At 35.6% G+C, this 24,206-nt stretch overlaps 1 protein-coding gene across 2 annotated transcripts in view; it reads left to right on the top strand.

The window, feature by feature from the left end:
* Positions 1 to 24,206, top strand: part of ZNF804A (zinc finger protein 804A) — a 344,070-nt gene that overhangs the window by 264,503 nt on the left and 55,361 nt on the right. Inside the window, exons 1-2 of one of the 2 annotated variants that reach the window (XM_009182574.3) lie at positions 1,048 to 1,113; positions 7,206 to 7,349. Coding sequence is in view for 1 of the 2 variants with exons in the window: in XM_031651391.1 (XP_031507251.1) it covers positions 7,206 to 7,349 (144 nt within the window). In the remaining variant the exon portion in view is untranslated. Of the gene's footprint in view, positions 1 to 1,047; positions 1,114 to 7,205; positions 7,350 to 24,206 lie in introns of those variants that run through there. The other variant, XM_031651391.1, reaches the window with a different exon arrangement.

Genomic DNA, 24,206 nt, shown 5'->3' on the forward strand with positions numbered 1-24,206 from the left:
TCTTCTTGTTTTATTATTTCTCCCCTGACTGTATATTTTTAAATATCCTTTCTTTGAGTTCACAGATTTTCTTTGTCATGACAAATTCTGCTGTTGATGTTCTCTAATGCATTGTTAATTTCATTCATCATATTTTTCAGCTCTAGAATTTGATTTATACTATATATTATTGATTATTTGTTAAATTTATCGTTTTGGATCATTTATTGTCTTCCTGATTTTATTTACTCATTTTCTATGTTTTCTTAAAGTTCACTGAGCTTCCTTAAAACAGTTATTTGGAATTCTTTCTCAAGGAGTTTTTATATCTCCATTTTCTTAGGTCATCTAGTGGGAGATTTTGTTCTTTTGGTGATGTTCTATATCCTTGGTTTTTCATGGTTCTTGTTGCCTTACATTGATGTGGATGCATTAGAAGTAGTTTTTTCTTCCAGGTTCTTTGTCTGGGAAACCCTCCTCAGTCAGTCTGTCCAGAGATTCTGAACAGACCACCTGGCATGATTCAAGAGTTGGCTTATTGCTGGAATCTAAAGTCGAGTTGTCCTGATGCCTAGGTCAGGAGGTAGGTAGGCCTAGAACCTATGGCTTTCCTTAACCCGGGGTCCACAAGGGCTGCCCTGGCACTGGGGCGGGCCATGAGCCTGAGTCTTCAAGGGCTGGCCACCCACTAGGATGAGTTTGGCATTTGGTTCCATTGGGATGAAAATGGAGCCTTAACTCCACAGGAACAGGTCTGAGTCCATGAGGACTGGCTTGGAACTTGGGTCTACAGGGGTGTTCTTGGGGTCTCAGTGTCCTCAATGTCCACAGTGTGTGCCTTGGCACTGGAGTATACTATGGTGGGGCTTGGCTCTGGGTCCTCTGGAGTCCGGGGCATGGGGACTTGCCTGTAACTTTTATCTGCTGGTGCTGGTGTATAGGTACTACCCTAGAGGCTTGGTCTGTGAGAACTTGACTGGGTCCTAGGTCCTTGGTGAATAGCTTGGAACCTGGTAAAACAATGGAAGTCTTGGGGCCTGTGTCCATGGTTACCTGTTTGATGTTTGAGGCCAGAAGTGCCAACTTGGCATTAGGGCAGACTTGAAGTCTAGGACCATAAGAACTGCCTTATCTGTGAGTGGACCTAGATTATATCCATAGGAACTTGCCTGGAGGCTGGGTTTTCAGGTGCTGACCTAATGACTAGGGCTGCAGGGGTCAGCGTGGCATTGGGTTTGGTCCAGCACATGGGTCCACTAGGGTCTGCCTGGCATTGAGGCTGATCCAGAGCCTGAGACTACAGGGTTCAGCCTGGTGCTAAGAAAGGCCCAGAAAAAGTTTGCGAGGATAGCCTGGATGCTGCAACTATGGGAACTTCCTTAGTGCCAGGGTGGACTTGGAGGCTCTGTTGGGCCAGCCTAGAATCTGATGCCACAGGCAGTGGCATGGCAATGGTTGGGCCTGGATCCTGTATCTGCAGAGACTTGCCTGAGAGTTGGGTTTGTAGGTGCTGACCTGATAACTGGGGCTGCAGGTATAGACTTTTAGCTGGTGAAGGCCTAAAGCCTGGGGCAATGCCCAAGCTCAGTACTGGTGCATTCAGGAGTCTTGGGCCTCTGGAGTTGGCCTAGGGTATGGGCAAACCAGAGCCTGAGGCTGCTGTGGGCCAGCCTTGTGTTGGATGAGGTCTGGGGTCTGGGGCTACTGAGGTCAGCCCAGTAGTGGAGTCCCAGTGGTGGACTGAAGATCAAGTCTGTTGCTCAGGCTTGGAGCCGGGGGCTACAGAATCTAACCTGGTGCTAGAGCAGATCTAGAGACTTAGTCCACAGGTACTGTCCTGGAATCTGGGGCTCTGGGGCGCTGCCCAGCATTAGTTTTTTGGGGGCACAGGGCTGGTGTTGGGATCTGAAGCAAAGTCCTATGTTCACATTCCTCTCCTCCCTCATGTGGAAAATATATCTCTCCATGTTTTCTTTCTTGGAGTTGGTGGAAGAGTGGCATGGCTAATGTAATACTATCTTTCCTACATTCTTCAATGGGTATTTTCTTATTTCAGCGCTATATGTGGGTGCTGTAATCTCTTATCTGATTTCCTTAGCTCCTATGAAGGTATTTTTATGTGTGAATAGTTGTTTAAATTGATGTTTCTGCAGGAAATAAACACTAGGGAGTCCTGTTTTCCATCATGTTGCTGACATTGACCCTCTTTCCTAATGTACTCATTTTCAAGACAAAAAGGGCAGTCCTAATGTTATTTATTTGTTATTTGTTGAATGTCTGCTAATGCTGGGCTCTGCTAAAACTCTGGAAATAAAAAAGTAAGGAAAACAGGTACAAATTCTTTCCCTCAGAGAGCTCACACTTATCAGGGAAGGTTACTTGTATATACTCAATTAAGAATACTTTCGGAAAGAGGCCATATGCTATGATGAGGCCACTATGAAGTGCATCATGTTGGAAAATAATGTTTCTCCCTTCAAGGTTCTACTTTGGTGCTATTCATATTTTAGTATTGGGGGATATATTGTCCTTGGGGTGTGGGTAAACCATTAACTTCTCTATTTCACTTTGCTGTCTCCAAAATTTATTGTACTGCTGAGTTGCTGTGGTCACCAATTAAGATTTGTGACTTTATAACTTGGAGGTATATGCATACTGCTTCCCTAAAAGAAAGGATTCAACCTTTACTGTTTTTACATATATATAAAAAGTGCTGAGTTAGAATGACCTGACTAGTTGCAGGAAGATTGTCCTTCTTTTTCACTTTGTGCCTTCACTGTCAGTGACACAGTACAAAACTGTGCTCATAGTTCAATCTAGAATGGCTTTACCAGATAGAGGGTGAACATTCTGGATTGCATGTATAAGAACAGCTGTGCTCCTTTTTCATCTCACTCAAATGTATCTCTTACTTTCTGCTGTGGGATGGAGGTATTTAATATGTGCTTTACAATCTCAGTCAGTGCCTGTTTCAATATTAGCCACAATCAAAGAGAGGGGTCATGGAATGTGTCAGCCTGACTAGGAATGATTTTGTCTACATACATGTTTTTAAATGTATGATCAGTAACAATACATATGACTCCTTTCCCTTAAGATGCACATACAATAATGAAGTCTTTTTTTTACTCTGCTAATATTTTCTAGAACACAGCCTTGATTCCTTAACTGCACTTAACATCAACTTGAAAGTCTGGCTCAAATGTTTGTAATTGTGCTATCACTTTCAAACTTAAATTCGGCCATGCTATGTTTCTTTTAATAACTTAGAGGAGGATAGAGTTAGAGAGAAAGCAACAGAACACACAAATATATCAAAATGTTAACAATAATTTTATTCAAGTGAAAATCGTATGTCTTTTATTATAGTTTTGTAACTTTTCTATAGCTATTAACATTTTTAAAATTGAAGCATAATTTTAATTTTTTTCTGAAAAATAAATTGTAATGAGAAATTAAGCAAAGAGATGGGGAAATACAGAATAAAAGAGACTAAGAAGCATAGAAGATGGTAATGTATGGGCCTTAATGGAATTTTGGTTTGAACAACCTATTTTTAAATATTAGAGATTAGAGCTATTTGCCCACACTGACTGGGATATTTGATGACAATACAAAATGATCGTGGTTTCTCTACTGTTTTTGTTTCTTTGTTTCGATCTGATATTGCTTTTGTGATTATGTTTTTTAAAAGTCATTCTAATTTAGAGATATATACTGAAATATTTACAGAAAAAGTGATATAAAGCTGGGAATGCATTTAAAAATTATTTGGGCAAGATGAAAGGGTATGAGATGGGATAGGATACAATAAATCAAGATTGACCTTGAGTTCATGGTTACTGAAGCTGATTAGTGGATACATAGGGATGATTATACTCCTCTCTCTTTTTTACGTGCTTAAAAGTTTAGAAATAATTAAATACTATGAACAAGACTATTTGGGTTTAAATATGGAGTGAACATTTGCTCATTATGTCTTGGAGCTACTTAACTTTCCTGTGCTTCATTATTTCCATCTGTAAAGTGAGGAAATGAAAAGAATCAGGATTAAATGAGTTAATACATCCAAATTATTCATCAGTGACTGACCCTAAATAAGCACTAACTAAATGTTAGCTATAGTTACTTTTAAATTACTGTTTTTATTTTTAAATCTAGGCTGAAGCTAATATTTTTGAAGAATGCAATTTGACCAAGAAATCTGTTCTGCTGAAAACCTTCCCACCTTTGTAGATGGAGTAAACAGAAACCAATGATTGCTTCTCTGGAGGAATATCAGTCTTATTAAAAAAAAAAAAAAAAAAAAAAAAACTTACAACATAATAAGAACTAATCAAATATTTATAGAGAGGAAGTAGCTTTATTGTAGTTATAATGAATGGGGAAAATAAACTATTTACCATGAAATTTCTGTTAGTTTAAGATTGTCCAGAGAGCTAATTCAGCTTTAATCCCAAAATTATTTCCATTTCCTATATTGATTAGAATGTTATCTCTGCCTCAAATGCTTTAGCCATGAAATCATATTACTTAATTTTTGTTTCCTTTAAATTGACTAATCCATAAAGTATTATTTTGAAGATTTTATTGAAAATTCAGTAAGCAATCTGGATCTACATTACTTACTTTTACCCTTTTAAAGTAAGTGTTTTTAACATATTAGAAGAATCAATTAGTGTAATTAGGAATAATTGACAAATTTGCTGAGAAATGGTTCATTATTTACTGAAATTGATGGAATTATGCATAAACCATTGAGTTATTTTGTGATTTATCACTGTCTTAGTTCATTTGTGTTGTTCTAAAAGAATACCTGAGGCTGGGTAATTTATACAGAAAATAGATTTATTTGACTCATGGTTCTGCAGGCTGTACATGAAGTATGGTGCTGTCATCTGCATCTGATGTGGGCCTCAGGCTGCTTCCACTCATGATGGAAGGGGAAGGGGAGCTGGTGGGTGCAGAGATCACATGATACAAGAGGAAGCAAGAGAGAGCTACAGGAAGATGCCAGGATCTTTTTAACAACCAGCTCTCAAGAAAATTAATATAGTAAGAACTTACTCACCTCAATCCTCCATGGAGGGTGTTAATCTATTGATGAAGGATCTGCCCTTATCACCCAAACACCTCCCATTAGGCCCCACCTCCAGCATTGAAAATCACATTTTAACATGAGGTTTGGAAGGGGAAATTATCCAAACTATAAGAATCACCTTTGTTGTGCAGTTGATACAACTAATAAAACGTAACAATATTTAAAATGAGAAAGTAACCTATGCAATACGACAAATGTATGCATTCATTACTACAAAGTATGTATCCCACATGAACTTTATTATATGTGATGTATGCACGAATATACAGTGCAATAATATAAGTAAAGTATTAGTCATGTATTAAATTATTGGTGAACCACTTTTCAGTATTGTAGAAACAATTTAAACAAATTGCTTTAATTTCATACTATGAGTCCTTTCTAGTGTGTATGTGTAAGGAGGATAAGTGCCATTGCCATATAGAGGACTACATTTTATTTATAAATATCAGTGCTAAAAGTGTGTTTTATAGTAGCACATAAGAGACTTGACTATATAGTTATGATTTTTTTTTTTTTTTTTTTTGAGGCAGAGTCTTGCTCTGTTGCCCAGGCTAGAGTTCAGTGGCATGATCTCAGCTCACTGCAACCTCCGCCTCCCAGGTTCAAGCAATTCTCCTGCCTCAGCCTCCGAGTAGCTGGGATTACAGGTGCCTACCACCACGCTTGGCTAATTTTTGTATTTTTAGTAGAGACAGGGTTTTACCATGTTGGTCAGGCTGGTCTTGAACTCTTGACCTCAAGTGGTCCACCTGCCTAGGCTTCCCAAAGTGCTGGAACTGCAGGCATGAGCCACGGCACCAGGTCCAGTTATTTTGAATTTTAAAGGAGTTGTATATAAGATAATCTGGAAGTTAGAAATATATTTTACAGTGAGGTCTAAAGTTTAGGTATTCTTCACATCATGAATAATGTTTACACACGGAAACATTGTCCAATTTTCACTTCTTCAGTGAAAGAATTGGACAGTGTTTCCACGTGTAAGCTTTATTCATGCCTGGCAACATTGAATTGAACACTGCATCTGTTGAGGGGCTCAGGTTGCTTCTACTTATGGCAGAAGGGGAAGGGGAACCAGCAGGTTCAGGGATCACATGTGGCAAGAGGGAGCAAGAAAGAGCTTAAAGGAGGTGCTAGGCTCTTTTGCCATTATTTGTGAAATTTATTTCATTGACATTTAAGTAAGCATGAAATAGCAAGTAATTTATCTTAAATGTAACTTAAAACACACGGTCAAACATTTGGCCATTTTATGCATTGTAAACAAAAGCTAATGATGACGGGCTATATGTTCATCTTCTCAGAGGTTTGGTTTTATCACTGTCTTTATTTACTGTGAGTATGATGAAAACAATCGCTTTTGCAGTTTAATCCCTTCAGTTTAGGTAAATAACTGAAATAACCTGCAGAAAAGTGTTTTATTTTCCAATAAATAGAAATTATTTTAATGTTCATTCTAAATTGATACGGGTCAGGATAAAAAAAATTAGCCAAGTTAAATGCCTAGTTGAAATGAATAATAAGTTACTAGATAGATAATTAAGGAAACAAACAAAATACAAAACTTGTATATTTGTGCACAAATACAGACCTTTTCAAACAGAACACATTTTACATGTTCAGAATAGAAAAATTTTCTGTTAGCTGAGTCATTGCCAGGAATCTGCAGTTGAATCAAGACAGTTATGTGATTTTCAGTTTGTTTTTTTTTTTTTTTTTTTTTTTTGAGACGGAGTCTCGCTCTGTCGCCCAGACTGGAGTGCAGTGGCCAGATCTCAGCTCACTGCAAGCTCCACCTCCCGGATTTATGCCATTCTCTTTTTCAGTTTTTATGCTAACCTAGCATAGGAACTTGTTCAATCAAGGACTTCTATTTATTTCTATCATTTGCATTTCTCCTCCACATTTGTGCTATTTTTCTGTTACTTATCTTGGCTTCTTCTGTTAGCCTTTTAATTTTTAAGTCATAATTTATTCTAACTTGGTTTTCTAGTATTTGCTTTATTTTCCTCTTTGCTGTATTCTGTTTCTAACTCTCATTATTATACTATAGTTGACAACTGTTAGAACAAAGTAAACACAGGGGAGAGCTAATTGTATCCTTCCTTGAAATTTTATTTTTCAGGACTATGCTGAGAAGGAAAATACCATAGCAAAAGCTCTGGAAGATCTGAAGGCAAATTTTTACTGTGAACTCTGTGACAAGCAGTACTATAAGCACCAGGAGTTTGACAATCACATTAACTCATATGACCATGCTCACAAGCAGGTAAGAAAGAGATGGGCAAAAATTCTGCCATTTCTGGACTTGTGTAATATTTTTAATTGTGTAAACTCTATGAATATGATATGATATTCCCATTTAATTCAATTCACTGTACAGTTTTGAAATATATCATTCTAGGATGATAATTTGATGACTTACAGCAAAGTCCTTCTTTTTTTTTCTTTAAGAAAAAAGGCACCAGTAGCAAAGTATGAAATTAAATAACATAAAGAAATACTATTCAATTGCCTTTTTATGAGTAAAAGTGTTTTGAAAACAATATTCTACAAGTGATGATCATCTTATTGTCCTCAAATGTATTGTTTTAAACATTTAAATCAATAATTTATGTATTATTTTATATATTATTGCATGTTATTTATAAATATAATATATAAATATGTTTATCAAAGTTAAATAAAATTTGACATAGTTTAGAAAGCGTTTTGGATTTAAACTACCATGAAAACGTGTGAAAAAAAGAGTCAGTGTGCTACAAATGGTCCTAGGTTATTGATTGAGCACTTAATATATCTATGGTTTTGTTCATTTTAATGTTTTCATTTTATTGTCAATTGTAAATCCCAGATTAATTATTACTATCAATTATAAATCCAAGATTTTGCAACACTCTATGTAAATGAGTTTAAAATAGTGGTAATGTTATAAATGTAATTAATACAAATTCTACTTTCTAATATGCCTTACATTTACCAATAAAACTTCATTCATTGTTTAGCTAACTTGATACAATACAAAGTATTAGCATTAATTTATAAACATTTTCTATTTTAGCTATCACCCTTAAATACCATGCCGAGTATTCATTTTGGTATGAATTTAAAGATACATTTTTAAGCAGTTGAACCTGCCCTAACTTTCTGTTATATCAGAGTTATTTATTATAAGAAAGAAAAATTAGGGAAAGTAATCATGTTAAATGATAATGGACCAATTGTGTGTACTTTCTTTTGCTGTCAATCCTGCAATCGTTCATATCAACTACACTGTGCTTGGAGAGGATGGTGTAGGGAAGAATTTACCCTTCAATTACATACCTCACCAATTAATGCATACTTAGCTTAGTGATCTGTCCCTGCCTTTCTTTCCCCTGGTAGTAGATCTATTTTATGCAGATAAATGTTAAATGCAAATCATTATCTTAAGCTACATATGCACTAACAGTTACATTATTATTATAAAAACGTAGGAAATAGCTTTATATAACAGGAAATACAGTATTTTAAGGATAACTATACATCTCGATATTCTGGGATGGTCTCACTTTCTACCACTGTCCTGTTTTAATTATGAAAAGTCCTTATTTGGATAATAAATAATATGGTCATAATATGTATGTTTGTGGAAAAGCAGCAATGTTTTTAGATACTTTTTAAAAGATGGACGTCTAAAGGCAAGGGCCTAGTTAATGTAATTCTTCATGCTAGTATAATGTAAATTTAAGAGCTATGTGTCACACAGAGTTTGGATATTTTTGCCCTTGGAATCTCATGTGGAAATTTGATCCCTGATACTGGAGGTAAGACCTAAAGGGAGGCGCTTGGATCTCTGGGCTGATCCTTTATGAATGGCTTAGTGCCATTCTCATGGCAATGAGTGAGTTGTCACTTTTACTTCCCAGGAGAACTGTTTGTTAAAAAGAGCCTGGTACCTGCTCCTTCTCTTTCTTGTGCCCTCTCTGGCCATGATCTTCCCATGCTGGCTCCCCTTCCCTTTCTACCATAAGTGGAAGCAGGCTGAAGTCCTCCCCAGAAGCAGATGCTACCCTCACGTTTCTTGTGTAGCCTGCGGAACTGTGAGCCAAATCAGCCTCTTTTCTTTATAAATCACTGAGCTTCGGATATTTCTTTATAGCAACACAAATGTACAGAGACAGTGTCCATCATAAATCAGCAATAGGTACTTAATTCTCAATTTCAAACTTTCTAAGTGATTCTTTCATATAACAAGATAATTAAAATAGTTCTCAGTACAAGTATGACACTCTGAATTGAGTGACATACTGTTAATCATTGAGATTAAAAAAAAAGAAAAGAAAAAAAAGGAAAGTTGAGAATCAGGAAAAGGGAAAAAAGAAATTCCTCTAGACTTCTTCATCTGCCCTTAAAGTAAAGTCGTAGTTGTGTCTGTCCTCTGACCTGGCAGCCTATGGGCAATTCAGAGTTATTTTCCCTGTAAGAGATTTGTCACACTGATGCTATGAAGAGATAGAAAAGGGAATGATTGCCTTATTGCTGCTGCCCCTCAAACATCTTGATTTTTGCTTTAGTGGTTTCAATGTAACTGAAATACCTCCCAACAGGCACTGAAGTGACCTTCACTTCAGCAAAGTCAAGATTCAGTGCTTTGCAGCATGCTGTTTTGTTCTGTCCCAGAGGAAGTCAAGGTCAGGCCAGGTTGTTGGAATGTTTTGTTTCTGCAAGGACTTCTATTGCTATAGAAATGAAACAGATTTAGTCCCACATTTGAGCATTTCATAATAATTTAAACTGCTGTTTAGTGATCCGACACTTGAAGGAGTTACTTCTTGATATTTGGTAATAGAAATATTCATTTGTGGGGAAAAATGTACTAAAACTTAATTTAAAAGTAGGAGATACCAGTAAGGTAATGCACAATACAATCACTTCAGCTATCTTCCCTGGGATTTTTTGGTGTGCGTGTGGTGTGTACTTCAATCTAATTGAATGTCTGATGGTTTTTACTTTACCATTTAGAGCATTGTTCTCTTAGGATAAATTAAAGACATATAGTTTGCTCCTAAAGAGCCCTCAAACCCAAAAATATTTTTGCCCCAAGAAATGTACACAGGCACACCCATTTACATATATGTAGCTAATTATAAAAGTGTCCTGTTTTGACATTTTTCATTTAAAGCCATAATTGGGATTGAAATAAATTGTATATTTTGTCTTGAGTATGCACCAGACTCTGGATAATCAGTTCTAGCATCTGAAATAATGCCATTTTCGTGCACCTTCCCCATGTCAACTTTATGGTTCTTCCTTCCCTTCCTTCTGCCATCTCCTTTCAGGTGGATGGCTGTCTATTGACTCAGCCCTTGTTGAGGGTAGGGAGCAAAAACTAAAACTGTAAGCAAAGATTTCTGTGCTGTTACCTAAATATAATTATTCCTCACCTACCCCAAAAAAAGAATACAAGAGATAAATGCATCTAATTTTACATATTTGATTTTATAAATTCAACTAAGAACTGTAATCCAATAAAAGTCCTGCCACGTTTAGTTTTTACCACTGAAACTTTTATATGTATTTTTTAAAAAATATAAGAAAGCCAATTAGAGTCAAAGTGATGCATATTTATTATTATTTTAATAATCATTTATTAACCCTTGGGAGTATATTCTTCTTATAGTTTACATGATGACTTGGTTGGTGGTATCAGTGAAACTGTACAGCTTTATTTTACTATTTTATTTTTAATGCACTTTATTAATGACCATCCTTTAACAAACACATTTTCTCAGAATAAATCTGTTTGGTGAAATAGTTTGTGAATTTATCGTACCCTTTATCCTGTATAGATTTACTTATACTTTATTTTATTTTAAAGAAATTGAGATACCTTCTGGAATTATTCTTAGTAAGTTCAAAATTTTAAGAAGAAAATTCATCCAGGAAAAAATATGCAAAATCTAATATTACCATCATGTGGAGATTTGAGAACAGTACATCCCGAGAATCAAAATTTTTATTTCCTACTAATCCTATCAAGAACCAAACCATAAATTATCTGCTGAAAGGATTATCTCATAATATATTTAAAATTATCCTGGCACTTATAGAAACTAAGATGTTATGATTTTTGCTCTCTATGGTAGGAGATAGATATGGTAAATAGCAAGAAAACTTAAATTCTAGTTGAATATGAGAATAACCAGAGAAGTTTTTAAAAATAGCATTCCCAGAGTCTGGTATAGGTCCATGCTACCTTCTTTCTTTGAAACTTTCCAGAAAATTATAGTACGAGGCCAAAGTTAGAAAAGAAAGTCAAAACGCCGAGGATCATAAGGTTACTGTTACTTGCCCTTTGATGATGTTTCATCCTTCTATGATGTAGAAGAATAGTGAAGTACCTCTCTTCTTGTTCCAGAATACTTGTTGAAAAAATAATTTGAAGAAAATAAAGAGAGAAACAAAGAGAATGGAGAGAAGCAGTTAAGCAAGTGTATTGTGTTCTCCTCTCTCAGGCATTGACCCATAGAGGGGGAGATGCATTACAAACACACAAAGAAAGTAGGGACTCTGGACAGAAAGTGTCTTTTGGGCAACTTGTTCCACACCAATTTGTACCTCAGCCAATATCAATCTCAATTTGGCAGCAGAATGTGTTATGCAACAGACTTTGTTGGTTGGCCTTCCCAGATTGCTGCATTTAAATTTTCCATTAATGTTGCCAAGAGTTTCTTTTTCACTCTCTTGAGAGGTCTCATAAGATAACCGATTTGAGACCTGGTGATCCTGCTATAGATAACAAAGAAATGCACATAGTTTATGTGAGCCAAAGAGTGGGATTGAGGGCACAACTAGACTCAGAGATGTCTATTTTGCCAGTAAGAACTACCACAAAGCTGGGTTTGAGTCACCTGAAGAAGGTTACTGAGTCTTCAGTCAAAGCTTTAAAAACATACAATGAGCTATACCAGATTCTGACTTCAATAATGGAGGTAGCAATATGATATGTGATTAGAGGAATCAGGTATTTTATATAAAAAGTGTAAGGATTTTGGTTGTCAAAAGGACTTATAAGCCATCTCCTGGCCCTCGGCATGCCCCCAAACTAAGAATACTTGGAAGAAGAAGGCTTCACAAATAAGAAATGGAAGATACTTGGCAGTTATCTCAAAAAACTTGTCAGTAAATTATGTATCTAAAATATGTTGGAATACTATTCATTTTCTACAACTCAGTGGACGATAGCTCAGGTAAACATGAAGGTAATTTATTTAAAAAATAAGAAAGCAAAAATGTATTTTCATGTTTATGATGTATAGAAATTTTTCACCCAATTTTACACATATTTTACCAATGAGCATTATTATTACTGTTGATAATAAAAATATTTATGATTTTATTCTTTAAGCTATGGCATCACCAAGGCCTACCCAGATTTTCAGAACTTTTCAAATTATATGAGATTTGATAATGAATAAACAGTCTATGGAATGGTTCACTTATTATGCTTACCTATTATAATATTTACCTATATTTAAGAATAAGATGAACTACACTTAGAATTCATCAACTAGTATCTTAAACATAACTCACACACAATAACCTGGATAATTTATGATAACAAATTATGTCTATACTACTACAAATAAAATAATGCCTCATGGAGTAACAGAAAAAAAGAAAACAGGAAGATGGTTTGATATATTTGTGTGTGTTGTGTGTGTGTGAGAGAGAGAAAGAAAGAGAAAAATAATCTACATTCTTTATTCATGAATACATACATTTGCAATCTTAGTAATCTGAGGTTGAAAATACTACAAATAATTAGTATTTCCATGAGCACCTTTGACAAATGAGAGTTCTGACAGTCTTTAACTCACTTAAATTATATAAAATTGACTTCTTTATTATGGTCACACTGTAGGAAAGCAGAACATAGGGAATTTTTCAACCTCATTTCCAATAAACGTTTCTTTCTTTTTTTATTTTTAAGCTTTTATTTTATCACTCTTATCAATTCAGAAAGCATACCAACCATGCACCTATGGTAAGTCAATTTACAACAAAACTGAACAAGGCAATTGTGTTTACAGAAAAAGTCTTCAGCAAAAAGGTATGCAATAGAGTCAACTGAAACACATTGTTCATACTTTTTGGGAATATAGGAAAGTGGAAAATAAAAGTCCTTTGCTGTTCAGCAGGAAAAAGAGTCTAAAAGACTTGAATGGAAATCCGAAATTTAGGGATTTAAGAAAATAATTTTTGGTACTGACATACATCTACATATATAGCCCCACTTTGTTTTTGTTTTGTTTTTGTTTTAAACAAAACCTCACAAACAATGAGACATCACAAAGAATACAGAACCATAGTACCAAGAAATGCCAAGACTAATATGCTACTGAAACATCTGGTGGAAATGTTACAGACAACTATTCACTAGGTATTGTAACATTCTGGTGGTTCTGAGGTGAAAGTAAACCAACAAGAGAGATTACTCCTTGTAACTGGCTTTGGTTTAAGCAATCTTTCACATTTTTTTCTAACCAAACCTTCTTATAAAAAATGTAGCAATTACATGTTACTGAGGGAAAATAGTACTAGGTTTTAATATTTGCAACCAACTACTTCAACTGACACAGATCCCATCAACTGTTAAAATTTATTGATCATAATTAGATTTTCTAAGAGTGATCAACAGATAGCAAAGATGGAGCTCTTTTGGGAAAAAATAAAATCCCTTATACCCCAGATTTGTCACTGTTAAGAGGTTATAAAGGAACGCTAAATTATTTAAGATATTTCAAAAAAATTAAAAATGGAAGAGTAAGTTATGCTGGAAAAGATATGACAGCTTTACCCTCTGCAAAGTAAATGATCTACAGAGATGCAGCTTAACTTTTTTTATTACAATAAACATACCTCCATAACGTGCTGTAACTGTGCAGCTAGTTCTTTTCTTTGTACAAAATTCTTTTTACTGAATATTTCACTCATCTATGCTTTTTCAAGCTGCTATTGTTAAGATACTTTTTTAAATTTAGACTTGGGAGAAGTTATAATATAGTGTAACCTAGTATCATCAATTCTTCATCTGTTGAAATTCTTTTGTGTCTTAATAATCAATTATTCTATGGACAGACAACTTTTTTTTTGAGATCTCATGTTTCTTAGTTTGTTGTGTGCTGCTGTAACATATTACGTTGAGACTGAGTATTTGTTTGGATAGAAATTTATTGGCTGATATGTCTGGAAGCTGGGAAGTTCAAGATTAAGGAGACAACATCTCCTGTGGGCTTTCTTGCTGTGTCATCCCATGGTGGAAGGCAGAAGGGCAAGACAGGGCAAGAGGGTGCCCAATTCACTCTTATATAACAACATCAATGCCACCCATGAAGGCAGAAGCCCTCATGACCTCATCATCTCTTAAAAGTGTCATCTTTAAATATTGTTACATGACAATTAAATTTCATTATAAGAATATGATGAATTCAGAATATGGAAAAGAATGAAGATCATCGACATTGAGAAGACAGTTGAAACCCAATCCAAGAATTCTAAGCAATAAAATGAAATGATACAGGAGATTATAGGTGAAATGTCTGTTTTAAGAAAGAATCAAAATGAGCTGATAGAGCTGAAAAACTCACTTCAAGAATTTCAGAATACAATCCCAAGTATTAACAGCAGAATTGACCCAGCTGAGGAATCTCTGAGCTTGACGGCCTACTCCCTGAATTAACTCAGTCAGACAAAAACAAAGAGAAAAGAATAAATGGGAATGAATGAAACTTCAGAGAAATATGTGATTATGTGAAGAAACTAAATCTATCACTCACTGGCATCCCTGAAAGACTGGTAGAGAAAACAAGCAACTTGGAAAACATACTTCAGAATATCATTCATGAGAATTTTCTCAATCTTACTTAGATTTGAATCAACATTCAAATTACAGAAATGCAGAGAACAAGATATTACATAAGAAAACAATCTGCAAGACACATAGTCATCAGATTCTCCAAGGTTAAAATGAAAGAAAAACTATAATACTAAAGGCAGTTAGAGAAACATGGCAGTTCACTTATAATGGAAACCCCATTAGGCTAACAGCAAACTTTTCAGCAGAAACGCCAGAAGCTAGAAGAGAATAGGGGTCTATATTCAGCATTCTGAAAGAAAATAATTACTAAGAGTTTTTTTCTTTGTTAGTCTAGCTAGCCAAGACAAGCTTCATAAACAAAGGAGGAATAAAGTATTTTTCAGACAAGCAAATGCTAAGGAATTTCATAATGACCAAATAACCACCAGACCTGCCTTACAGGAGGTCCTGAAGGAAATGCTAAACATACAGGAAACACTATTGTTAGCCACTACAAAAACACACTTAAGTACATAGAACAGTAACCCTGCAAAGCATCCATATAAACAAGTCTGTATGTAACATCTGACAATATCATGGCAGGAACAAATCTTCACATAGCAATACCACACTTGAACGTAAATAGGCTAAATGCCCCAATTAAAAGGCACAACATTGTAAGTTGGATAAAAAGCAAGAGCCAATGGTATGCTGATTTCAAGAGACCCATCTCACATGCAGTGACACCCATACACTCAAAGGAAAAGGAATGGAGAAAAATGTACCAAGCAAAGGGAAAAGAGAAAAAAGTAGGGATTCCTATTCTAATTTCAGACAAAACAGACATTAAAACAACAAATATCAAAAAAGACAAAGAAGGATATTATATAATGGTATAGGACTAATGTCAACAAGATGATTACAGGAAGATCTAGCTATGCTAAATATGTACACATGCAACACAGGAGCACCCAGATTCATAAAGCAAGTTCCTAAAGACTTATAAAGAAAGAGACTTCAATAACTATAACATAATACTGGAAGAATTCAATACCCCACTGACAATTTAGACAGATCATCGAGGTACAAAACTAACAAAGATATTCAGGACTTGAACTGAACATTTCACCAAATTGAACCAATAGATATCTATAGAGCATGCTACCCCAAACAACGTTATATACATTCTTCTCATTTTCACATGGCACATACTCATGATCATATAAAACAATGCTCAGCAAATTAAAAAATAATAATAATATGAACCACACTCTTACAAAATAGTGAAATAAAAGTAGACATCAATTCTAAGAAACTTGCTCAAAACCATATACTTACATGGAAATTAAACAACCTGCTCCTGATTGACTTTGGGTAAATAATGAAATTAAGGCAGAAATCAAGAAATTCTTTGAAACTAATGAGAAGTCGTAGTATACCAGAATCTCTGGGACAGAGATAAGGCAGTGTTAAGAAGGAAGTTTATAACACTAAATGCCCACATTAAAAAACTAGAGAGATCTCAAATTAACAACCTAATGTCACAGCTAAAGGAACTAGAGGAACAAGAGCAAACCAACCAGGAAGCTAGCAGAAGAAAAGAAATAGCTGAAATCAGAGCTGAATTGAAAGAAACTGAGACATAAAAAGCCACATAAAAGATCAACAAATCCACGATTTTGTTTTTGGAAAGAATAAATAAGATAGATCACTAGCCAGACCAACAAAGAAAAACAGAGATAAGATCTGAAATAACACAACCAGGAATAGAAAAAAGGATGTTACTACTGATCCCACAGAAATACAAAAAGATCTTCGGAGGCTATTATAAACATCTGTGTCCACATGAGCCAAAAGAAATGGATAAATGCCTAAACACATACAACCATCCAAGATTGAACCAGGACAAAATTGAATCCCTGACCTGATTGATAATGAATTCTGAAATTAAATCAATAACAAAAAGGGTACCAACCAGAAAAAAACCAGATCAGACATATTCAAAGCCACATTCTATGAGGCATATGAAGAAGAACTGGTACCACTCCTACTGAAATTATTACAAAAGAATTATGAGGAGAGATTCCTCCATAACTCTTCTATGAGGCCAGCATCATCCTGATATTAAAACCTGGCAGAGACACAACAAAAAAAAGAAAATGTCAAGCCAATATCCTTGATGAAATAGATAGAAAAACCCTCATCTATGCAAAATCCTTTTGAATAGATGCAAAAATACTAGCACCAAATCCAACAGCACATCAAAAAGCTAATCCACCACAATCAATTAGGCTTTTTCTCTGGGATGCAAGGCTGGTTCAAAATAATGTAAGTCAATAAATGTGATTCACCACATAAATAGAACCAAAACTATAAAACTCATAATCATCTCAACAGATGAAGAAAAGACATTTGATAAAATTCAACACCCCTTCATGTTAAAAACCCTCAACAAACCAGGGATTGAAGGAACATATTTCAAAATAATGAGGGCTCTATCACAAATCCACAGTGAACATCATACCAAACGGGCAAAGGCTGGAAACATCCCCATTGACATCAGGAAGAAGACAAGGATGCACTCATTCACCACTCCTATTTAACATAGTACTGCAAGTATTTTAGTAACCAGAGCATTCAGGCCAGAGAAAGAAGCAAAAGGCGGCCAGATAGCAAAAAAGAAAGTCAAGCTATCCTTGTATGCACCAATATGATGTCATACCTAGAAAACTCCATAGTCTCTGCCCCAGAGCTCCTAGATCTGATAAACAACTTCAGCAAAGTTTCAGGATACAAACTCAATGTACAAAAATCAATAGCATTTCTATACATCAACATATAAGCTGAGAGCCAAATCATGAATACAACCTAGTTCACAATAACTACAAAAGGAATAAAATACCTAGGAATATAGGTAACCAGGGAGGTGAAAGATCTTACAATGAGAATTACACAACACTGCTCAAAGAAGTCAAAGATGACACAAACAAATGGGAAAATATTTCATTCTCATGGGTAGGAAGAATCAATGTTGTTAAAATTGCCATACTTTCCAAAGCAACTTACAGATTTAGTGCAATTCCTACCAAACTACCAAAGATAGTCTTCACAGAATTAGAAAAAAAAAAAAAAAAAAAAAAAACTACTTTAAAATTCATATGGAGCCAAACAAGAGCCCAAATAGCCAAGGCAATCCTAATTAAAAAAATCAAAGCTGGAGGCATCACATTATCCCTTTTTAAACGGTACTGTAAAACTATGGCAACCAGAACACCATGGTACTGATATAAAAACAGAATCATGGACCAGAATAGTGAACCCAGAAATAATACTGCACACATACAATCAACCTTCTTTATGCCATATATAAAAATTAACTAAATATGTATTAAAGACTTAAATGTATAGCCTAAAGCTATGAAAACCCTGGAAGATAACCAAGGAAATAAAGACCATTCTGTACGTAGGCCCTGGCAACGTTTTTATGATAAAGACCCCCAAACAAGTGTAACTAAACCAAAAATTGACAAATAGGATCTAATTAAACTAAAGAGATTTGCATGGCAAAATAAACTGTCAACAAAGAAGCAGACAACCTGCAGAATAGAAGAAAAGTACTTGCCAACTATATATCTGAAAACAGTCTAATATCCAGCATCTGTAAGGAAGTTAAGCAAATTTACAAGAACAAAAACAACGCCATTAAAAAGTAGGCAAAAGACATGAACAGACACTTTTCAAAAGAAGATCTACACATGACCACCAAGCATATAAAAAATGAACATCACTAATCATTAGAGAAATGCAAATCAAAACCATTTCATACTAGTCAGATACCATTTCACACTAGTCAGAAAGGCTAAAAATCAAAAAATGACAGGCTCTAGCAAGGTTGCTGAAAAAAGGGAACACTTATACACTGCTGGTGTGAATGTAAATTAGTTCAACCATCGTGGAAAACAATTTGGTGATTTCTCAAAGAACTCAAAGCAGAATTAACCTTTGACCCAGCACTTTCACTATTGGGTATATACTCAAAGGAATATAAATCTTCTACTATAAAGGACACACATGCATATGTTCATGGCAGCACTATTTGCAATAGCCAAGACAGGAAATCAAGCTAAATGCTCATCAAAAGTAGACTGGATTAAAAAAATATGGTACATATACACCATGGAATACTACACAACCACATAAAAGGATGAGATCATAGCCTTTGCAACAACATAGACAGAGCTGGAGGCCATGTATTAGTCTGTTTTCACTCTGCTGATAAAGACATACCTGAGACTGGGAAGAAAAAGAGGTTTCTTTGGACTTACAGTTCTGTATGACTGGGTAGGTCTCAGAATCATGGCTGGAGGTGAAAGGCACTACTTACATGGCAGTGGCAAGAGAAAATGAGGAGCAAACAAAAGCAGAAAATCCCAGTAAAGCCATCAGATCACATGAGACTTACACAGTTTCACAAGAACAGCACAGGAAAGACTGGCCCCCACGGTTTAATTACCGCCCCGAGGATCCCTCCCATAACATGCCTGAATTCTGAGAGATACAATTTAAGTTGAGATTTGGGTGGGACACAGTCAAATCATATCATTCCAACCCTGGCCTCTCCAAATCTCATGTCCTCACATTTCAAAACTAATTATGCCTTTTCAACAGTCTCCCAAAGTCTCAATTCATTTTATCATTATCCCCCAGAAGTCCACAGTCCAAAGTCTCATCTGAGACAAGGCAAGTGCCCTCCGCCTATGAGCCTGTAAAACCAAAAGCAAGCTAATTTCTTCCTAGAGACAATGGGGGTACAGATATTGGGTAAATACAGCCATTCCAAATGGGAGAAATTGACCAAAACAAAGAAGTTACAAGGCCCGTGCAAGTCTGAAATCCAGGTGGGCAGTAAAATCTTAAAGCTCCAAAATGATCTCCTTTGACTCCAGGTCTCATATCTAGGTCACGCTGATGAAAAAGGTTGATTCCCTTAGTCTTGTGGAGCTCAGCTCCTGTGACTTTGTAGGGTACAGCCTCCCTCCCAGCTGCTTTCACAGGCTGGCATTGAGTGTCTGTGGCTTTTCCAGTCACACAGTGCAAGTTGTCAGTGGATCTGCCATTCTGGGATCTGGAGGATGGTGGCCCACCTCTCACAGCTCCATTAGGCGGTGCCCCAATAGGAACTCTGTGTGGGGGCTCCAATCCCACATTTCCCTTCTGCACTGCCCTAGCAGAGGTTCTCCATGAGGGCCCTGCCCCTGCACCAAACTTTTGCCTGGGCATCCAGGCATTTCCATACATCTTCTGAAATCTAGGCGGAGGTGCCCAAACCTCAATTCTTGACTTCTGTGTACCTGCAGACTCAACACCATGTGAAAGCTGCCAAGGCTTGGGCTTGCACCCTCTAAAGCCACAGCCCAAGCTGTATGTTGGCCCCTTTCAGCTGTGGCGTTGGAGCAGCTGGGACACAGGTCCCCAAGACCCTAGGCTTCACACAGCTTGGGAACCCAGGACCTGGCCCACAAAACAACTTTTTCCTCCTAGGCCTCCAGGTCTGTGATGAGAAGGGCTGCCATGAGAGTCTTTTTGGGGATTAACATCAGGCTTTTTGCTACTTATGCAAATTTCCACAGAAAGCTCGAATTTCCCCCCAGAAAATGAGATTTTCCTTTCTATCACATACTCAGGCTACAAATTTTCCAAACTTATATTCTCTGCTTCCCTTATAAGATTGAATGCCTTTAACAGCATCCAAATCACCTCTTAAATGCTTTGCTGCTTACAAATTTCTTTTGCCAGATACTCTAAATCATCTCTCTCAAGTTGAAAGTCCCATAAATCTCTAGGGCAGGGGCAAAATGCCACCAGTCTCTTTGCTAAAACATAACAAGAGTCACCTTTGCTCCAGTTCACAATGGGCTCCTCATCTCCATCTGAGATTACCTCAGGTTAGACCTTATTGTACATACCGGTATCAGCATTTTGGGCCAAGTCATTCAACAAGGTTCTGGGAAGTTCCAAACTTTCCCACATGTTCCTGTCTTCTTCTGAGCACTCCAAACTTTTCCAACTGCCTGTTACCCAATTCCAAAGTTGCTTCAACATTTTCGGGTATCTTTTCAACAAAACCACTGTTGGTACCAATTTACTGTATTAGTCCGTTTTCACACTTCTGATAAAGACATAATTGATATTGAGGAAAGAAAAGAGGTTTACTTGGACTTACGGTTCCAAATGGCTGGTGAGGTCTCAGAATCATGGTTGGAGGTGAAAGACACTTCTTACATGGTGGTAGCAAGAGAAAATGAGGAGGAAGCAAAAGTGGAAACCCCTGATAAACCCATCAGATCTTGTGAGACTTATTCACTATCACAAGAACAGCACAGGAAAGACCAGCCCCCATGATTCAATTACCTCCTCCTTGGTCCCTCCCACAATACATGGGAATTCTGGGAGATACAATTCAATTTGAGATTTGGGTGGGAACACAGCCAAACCATATCAGGCCACTATCTTAAGTGAATTAACACAGGAACAGAAAACCAAATACCACATGAAGTCACTTATAAGTGGGAGCTAAACACTGATTATATATGGACACAAAGAAGGAAAAAACAGACACCAGGGACTACTTGAGAGTGGAGAGTGGGAGTAGGGTAAGGGTTGAAGAACTACCTATTGGGTACTATGCTTATTACCTGGGTTACAAGACAATCTCCATAAGAAACCTCCTCTACATACAATTTACCTATTTTACAAACCTGCACATGTACCCTTGAATCTAAAATAAAAATTAAAAAAAAATTTTAAGGAAAATTTAGAAAATTTTACTATGTAAAAATAATTGTCATAGAATTTACTTTGGGATATATTTAAATATGATTTAATTATGATAATAAGCACATGAAAGTAATTATAAAATTTTATATGAGAAATAAAACAGAATTTCAAGTGAAGTTATCCATGAATTTTTCCTAATTCTCAAATTCCACCACTCATTTCCATTCTCTTCCTAGGTTTTGAAAATCAAATGTGTAAGAGATGTAATATATGTGTGACTATTGAAAAGCACATGCAGAAACCATTTTCAGGATATGGTATGCTGTGCCCTAGGCTCCACTAAAGCATCCATCTTGTTATTTAGATCCCTTGCTCAATTTGGTTCTCTGATCTCTCTGTTGGTATGTATTCTAAGCATAGACATCTCAGCCCAAAGTGATGAATACAAACTTTGAAGAATTTTACCTGAATCTATACTGCAATGCTATAAAGTTTAAACCTCAGTATGTCAGAATCATGGAGTCCAGAACTACTCCTAAGCTCTAAATGCTGCCCAGAAAAAGAGAACAGAGTTTCAGGCACTGGAAACTCAGGAATTTTGTTGTTTTTGTTGTTGTTGTTTCTTTGTTTTACTTATTGGAGGTATATGAAAAGAAGAAAAAATGGTAGAAAAGTTAGAACATGAGAGGGGAAGAGAATACCTATCCTCCGCTTTTCGTAGTAAATCAAATTGCCCTTACACACTGATTTTGTTCAAAGACTATATTTTAAAGCTATTTACATTTCATGAATTGCTATTTCTTTTCACTTTTTATAAAAAGTGTTTCTGTGTATGTGTGCATAAGTTTGAGATCTGAAAAAAGAAACTTGTTTATTTTACCCTAAAAACAAACCCATTTTTCTGTTCTCTGTGTGTGTGCATATTTTAGATAGACATTATTTTGCATGCCACATTATTCACTCCAACATTGTCAAAAGCTGTATTTTAGTTTTTGCAAATTTGTTTAATAATCATGTTAATGGATTCACAATTTATCTTCATGTATTTTTTTTTCTTTTTTTGTAAACATTTCCTATTGTTTGATTTGAGTTTCTTTCGGCATTTAAATTTTGGGGTACTGATACTTTCTTCAGACTTAATTTTTTAACCTTGTTTTAAGACCCTAAAAATGAATATGAAATAGAGAAAATATGTTAATTTTTCTTTGTTTTATAAAATGTACGATGATCTAATTGAGACTTGATGTACTAATTTTCTAGAAAGCAATTTTCAAAATGGTCACACATGTCAGACCTTCTATAAGCAATTTTATTTTTACTATTGTCAAAATAAATATTTTTAAGTGCCATGAATCATTTGATGGAAAATTTAATTACTAGTATAAAAAAAACTTGCCTGCACGTTCTGCACATGTATCCCAGAACTTATAAGTAAAATAAAAAATAATAATAACATTTGAAATAATTTTTATATTAAAGCTATAGTATATTAAAAATATGTATGTTAACATATTTTGTTATGTTATGTTATGTTATGTTGTTAACATATGTATGTATGTTAACATACATATTTTTAAAGTACAGATATAGATATATATTACTGAGTATTAAAGCTGCCTACACACATACACACACACATTTGTGTGTATGCGTTTTGATAGGAAAATCATTGTCACTGCTACTTAATGTTGCTTCTTATTCAATGGCATGCCTCACTAAATACATAGTACCCAAACATACACCAGAAAGGCACATAAAATACAGTAAATTCAAAAATCTATTGAAACATACATCTTAATACAAAAATCATTTTCTTCATATGGTTTTTACTAAGTAGGAAACTTAAACATGAAATGATACAATTATTCCCCCATTTTCACACCTGCTCAAATTTTTTCTAAGTGTTTTTGTAACGATTTGGAAAACGTTGCCCATTTACTTAGTCCAGGATAACTGCTTGTATTTTTGTAAAACAAGCAGATATTAATGTGGAGAGGTTGATACCACTTCAGTGATATTCTTTGGGGTAACCAAAGATAATGGTCAGATCATTAGCATGATCAGTTCCAATCAAGAAAGTATGATTCATGTCACAAAAATCTGCTAATAAAATGCTCCACACAATGTTAAAAAAACTTATTTTCATAGCTGACTGGTAATTTTTAAAAATATAAATGTGTTGCTTTATTCAACAAAAATATTTGCTAAAAGCTTTTATGATTTCGTTGACAAGAAGAAATGCTAGATGTTAACCCCCAACTTTATTTTCACCACAGACATTGCTGTGGGCTGCAGAAGCTCATTTGCCCTGGAGTCCTTAAGGAAAGCTGTCAACAATGTTGTAGTCCAAATGTAATTCACATAGTAGGTTCAAGTAAGACTACAAAAGTGAAGTGAGTTCAGTTTCTGCTTCTTAGAAGTAAATGCTTCTTGGAACTGAATGGCACTAAAGAATATAAGAGAAGCAAAGAGAAAGTGAAAGCACATAGAGGCTTTAGATCTCATTAA

This window comes from Papio anubis, chromosome 10 (genome assembly GCF_008728515.1).
Source record: "Papio anubis isolate 15944 chromosome 10, Panubis1.0, whole genome shotgun sequence".
Taxonomy (NCBI): Eukaryota; Metazoa; Chordata; class Mammalia; order Primates; family Cercopithecidae; genus Papio; species Papio anubis.